General features: G+C 38.0%; 1 protein-coding gene across 1 annotated transcript; it reads left to right on the top strand.

Moving 5' to 3' along the window:
• Positions 1 to 1,686: 1,686 nt before the first annotated feature.
• On the top strand, positions 1,687 to 3,437 carry LOC104941349 (uncharacterized; the record flags this gene model as incomplete). The annotated part of the gene is made up of 5 exons (XM_010766438.1): positions 1,687 to 1,892; positions 2,516 to 2,678; positions 2,791 to 2,892; positions 2,973 to 3,098; positions 3,359 to 3,437. Coding segments are annotated over exons 1-5 (640 nt in total), but the record flags the coding sequence as incomplete, so codon positions are not given.
• Between the last annotated feature and the right edge of the window lie 947 nt (positions 3,438 to 4,384).

Here is a 4,384-nt window from a genome sequence, read left to right on the forward strand (position 1 = left end):
ACAGAGGTGGTATAAGTATATATATATTGTACTTGAGTAAAAGTAGAAGTACTCAGATCTTGTTCTTGAGTAAAAGTAGAAGTACTCAGATCTTGTACTTGAGTAAAAGTAGAAGTACTCAGATCTTGTACTTGAGTAAAAGTAATAGTCCCAGAGTGTAGGAATACTCTGTTACAGTAAAAGTCCTGCATTCAAAGTGTTCCTCAAGTAAAAGTAGAAAAGTATTCTCATCAAAATATAGTGAAAGTAGCGACAGTAAAAGTAGTCATTGTGCAGATTGGTCCATTTCAGAATAATAATATATGTTTTATAATGATTGATCATGAAAGTGTTTTCAAAATATTATGTAAATGTACCACTTTGATTTCTTAGACACCCAAGATGTTATCATTTAAAATGTTATACTTTCATCTGAATTTCCTCCCTATTTTCTCTCACTACAAAACCCGTGAGTATCAGAAACGCTTGAGAGAAGTTTCTGCAATAATCTCAAATCCAATGGAAAAACCACCATTGGATTTATGGGGAGTTCAACACAGAAATACGACATCCCTGCACCACTTCATACGGTTTCTCTGACACGGACACACAGACCGACTCTCGATACTTTATAACTTAATTACTGTTATATTTAAAGTGTTTTACTCACAGACGTCTTTGTTTGTCCTCTTCGCTGCTCCTTCTTTCCTCATTAGTATTTTCACAAATGCCAAACAACCTCTGCCTCCCCCTCCATCTCTCTCTCTCTCTCTCTCTCCTCCCACCTCGACTCTCTACAGTTGCCCAGTAATGCCAGGCATCGCACACACACACACACAACACACGCACACTCACGCACAAAACACACACACACACAAAACACACACTCACCCACACACACACACACACACACGTGTGTGTGTGTGTGTTGGCATACATAGGAGTGGAGGTGAACAGGTATAAATAGAAATACTGAATGAAGTCATATCATTAAAAGTCAGTAAGAAGAGACTCACAAGAGGGGAAATTACTTACTACTTACTCACTAGATATCACCATTAAACATCCCATAATAAATATTTGCAATAAGGACTTAATTGACAAGTGTTCTGAAATTGTATCTTGTTGATGGATGCTATGAATAATAATACAATAGATATATAGAAATTAAAATCAACGTACAGAAAAGATTATGTAAGAAATTATCCAAAGAATTAAAAAAATATATCATTAAAATATAAATAAAAAAATGATTAGCATTTATTTGAAAGGCAGGCATGTTTTATGCTGTTACTAAAAGGAGCGGAGTGATACGTCGTAGAGACTGTAGAAATGTGTCTCTCCCCCCTTTGTAAAGTTTTTATAAAATAATGATAGAAGAAAAACAAAGAAATTGAAATAAAAGAGTAAGAATAAAAATAGAAAATAAGGTAAAAAATGTGATTAAAATATAAAAATGCCTGAAACAGAATAAATATTTTACATTACAAAATAAAACATAATCCTAATAGCAAAATAAACACAACACGGGTGGGTATTCATGGACGTATATTGAGAATTAACAGACACATATATACATATTAAGAAGTATTCCTTAAAAAGCAGCCACGGTGGATGTGGTTACTTTGAATGTAACAAAAAATAAGCGGAGTGAGACGTCTTCGTTTCCTTTATACAGTGTCTTCTGCGCAGCCGTAGATCGTCTCCGATTAAATGGAGCAGTGAGCAGTACCTCCTGTAGAAATGTTTCTCCCCCGTTATAGAGCACTGATCTGCAGTCAGTTTACCCGCTTCTCTCGGTCCTCTTCCTGGTCCTCCAGCTGCTCTCAGATCGCTGCTGCTCCGCCCCGGAGGGGTTTTTTCGCGGGAAAATCTAGTGTGAACACACGGAGAGACAGAGACACGGATAACAGGTTAAACTACAAACTTAACTTCTGTCAGCAGTGTCAGGGTCCGTTAACTTTAATATGATGTTTGTTAGCTGGAGTTAGCAGCCAACGAGCTGGCCCATGTGATGATGCTGTTAGCATATGACATAGCTTACTGTACTGTAACAGGTTCATGTTTATGCCAACGCTACCAGCAGTACAGTGTATAAACAGATACAAATACTGAATAAAAATGTGGTCAAGTAAAAGTATAAGTATCATTATGGCCCTTCATTGTGTTTATTTGACAGATGGTCTACATATAGGCTACGTATGGTCAACTTGTACATGTTTACCATTTTTTTAAGTTGTATTCTCTATTATGAGATGTTTCATTTTTATTTTCTACTAAAATTTGCTTTAATTCAGAGTGTAAGAGTTTTTGTCTACATTTTCTAAACTTCTCACTTTAACATCAATTTCTTTTTACTTTCTTTCAAAAAATTAACTTTTTCAAAAAAAAATCCCTTTTCTTCTAAAATTCTCAATAATCCAAATTCTGTCATTAAATTTTTTTTTTTTTTTTCAAAATGCTCACTTTTTCAAAAATTCTCACTTTTTTCTGAAATCCTGTAATTTGATAGTTTCTCCTTTGTGCACATGCTCAGTAGAGTCATGCCGTCTAATGTGGAGATCAAAGCCAAAGTGAGCGACCCGACGCGATTCGCCGCGAGGGCAGCAGAGCTCAGCCAATCAGAGGGCACGATCATCAAACAGCACGACACGTTCTTCAGCTGCACCCAGGGACGCCTGAAGCTGCGAGACTTCATGGTGTGTGTGCGTGCGTGCGTGTGTGCGTGCGTGTGTGTGTGTGTGAGTCATATTTTTTTTTTTTAAATGAAGGCAAAGAAACTATAATTGTTTTGTTTTTTTTATTCATCAGGACCAGTCCGGTCAGCTGATCTTCTACGAGCGCCCCGACACCGACGGACCCAAACTGTCGCGTTACTCCATCAGCCCGACCAGCGACCCCCCCTCTCTCAGGGTAACACACTCAAATACTGACTTAATGCCCCTATAAATATATGTAAGTGTATATAAATAACTTTGTGTGTGTGTGTGTAGACGGTGCTGTCAGACGCCCTCGGGGTTAAAGGGGAGGTGCGTAAGGAGCGACGGCTGTTCCTGATTGGTCAGACCCGAGTTCACCTGGACGCTGTGGAGGGGCTTGGAAACTACATGGAGCTGGAGGTACACACACACTGAAACACACCCGTCTTTTAACCAGTGTTCTTAATAATGAACCAATAAGCCAATGGTTCATTAGCAACTCCTGATCATCAGATATCATCCCATAATCATCAGAAAAGTATCTCAAAGTCTAGTTTTCTCCGTGTAGTTTCAAAATGTTATATACTTGTAGTTTGAGGAATATAAAACCTTTTTATTAGATTAAGATCACCTCCCGACCCCCCCCTCTGCCTTAATAACTTTTTTGTTTGTTTGTTCAGGTGGTGATGCGTCCAGAGCAGACTGTAGAGGACGGACAGAAGGTTTGTTTGCACCACATATGTCTTGATTCCCTCTCCTGTAGTGTGTTCAATAGGTTTTAGTGCATGTAAATGGTCTGAAAAGGCTAAAATCCCAAAGTTCTGGAACATAATGACATCACTACGGAACACTCGCGCTCCTATTCCCTAATGCTCCAACACATTGACCAAAAGAATGACACTATGTTTGGCCTTTTTAAAAAAAATGTATTTAGAATAACAACAACAAAAAATCAATGCAAATTAAATTCTGACATTTTTCAAAAATTCTCCCTTTTTTCTAAAATATTATTTTCTAATTCTGAAATCTTTCAAAAAATGTAACTTCTTTCTAAAATTCTCACTTTTTAAACATGTTTTACTTCTCTTTTTTTTAAATGTACACTATAGGTGTTCACATCCCAAAGTTCCGGAATGCAGTGACATCACCACGCCAGAGTTCCAGTTAGAATATTTTTTCGCCGGTCAACATGTCCGTTAAAATTTAAATCTTCCGGACTAAATGAGAAAAGTGCCGCAGTAATTCAATAAACGGAATAATAAACGGAGCGCTCTCTCCCTCCCTGACAGCCCGTCAGTATCATGCAGCATCAGTAATGAGTGACCCGACAGTAAAACTAAACATATCTATAACTAGTTACGGTAGTTTGGGAGGTAATTAAAATAGCTACGTGTGATATTCTAACCTGAAGTGTGTGTTTTGTCCGCTCACCGCTGCATGTGATCATGCAGAGCTGCGTGTCGACTCGTCAGCAGCAGCTGACTCTCTCCGTCAGATTAGACTTCACTCGCTTTATGTCCATATCGATCAGATCCAGCTAGTTCTAGCTAATGATATGACTACGAAGTACTCAGATCTTGTTCTTGAGTAAAAGTAGAAGTACTCAGATCTTGTTCTTGAGTAAAAGTAGAAGTACTCAGATCTTGTACTTGAGTAAAAGTAGAAGTACTCAGAGAGCAGGAATACTCTGTTACAGTAAAAGTCCT

The sequence above is a fragment of the Notothenia coriiceps genome, unplaced genomic scaffold (genome assembly GCF_000735185.1).
Source record: "Notothenia coriiceps isolate Sejong01 unplaced genomic scaffold, NC01 NC01_scaffold00003315, whole genome shotgun sequence".
Taxonomy (NCBI): domain Eukaryota; kingdom Metazoa; phylum Chordata; class Actinopteri; order Perciformes; family Nototheniidae; genus Notothenia; species Notothenia coriiceps.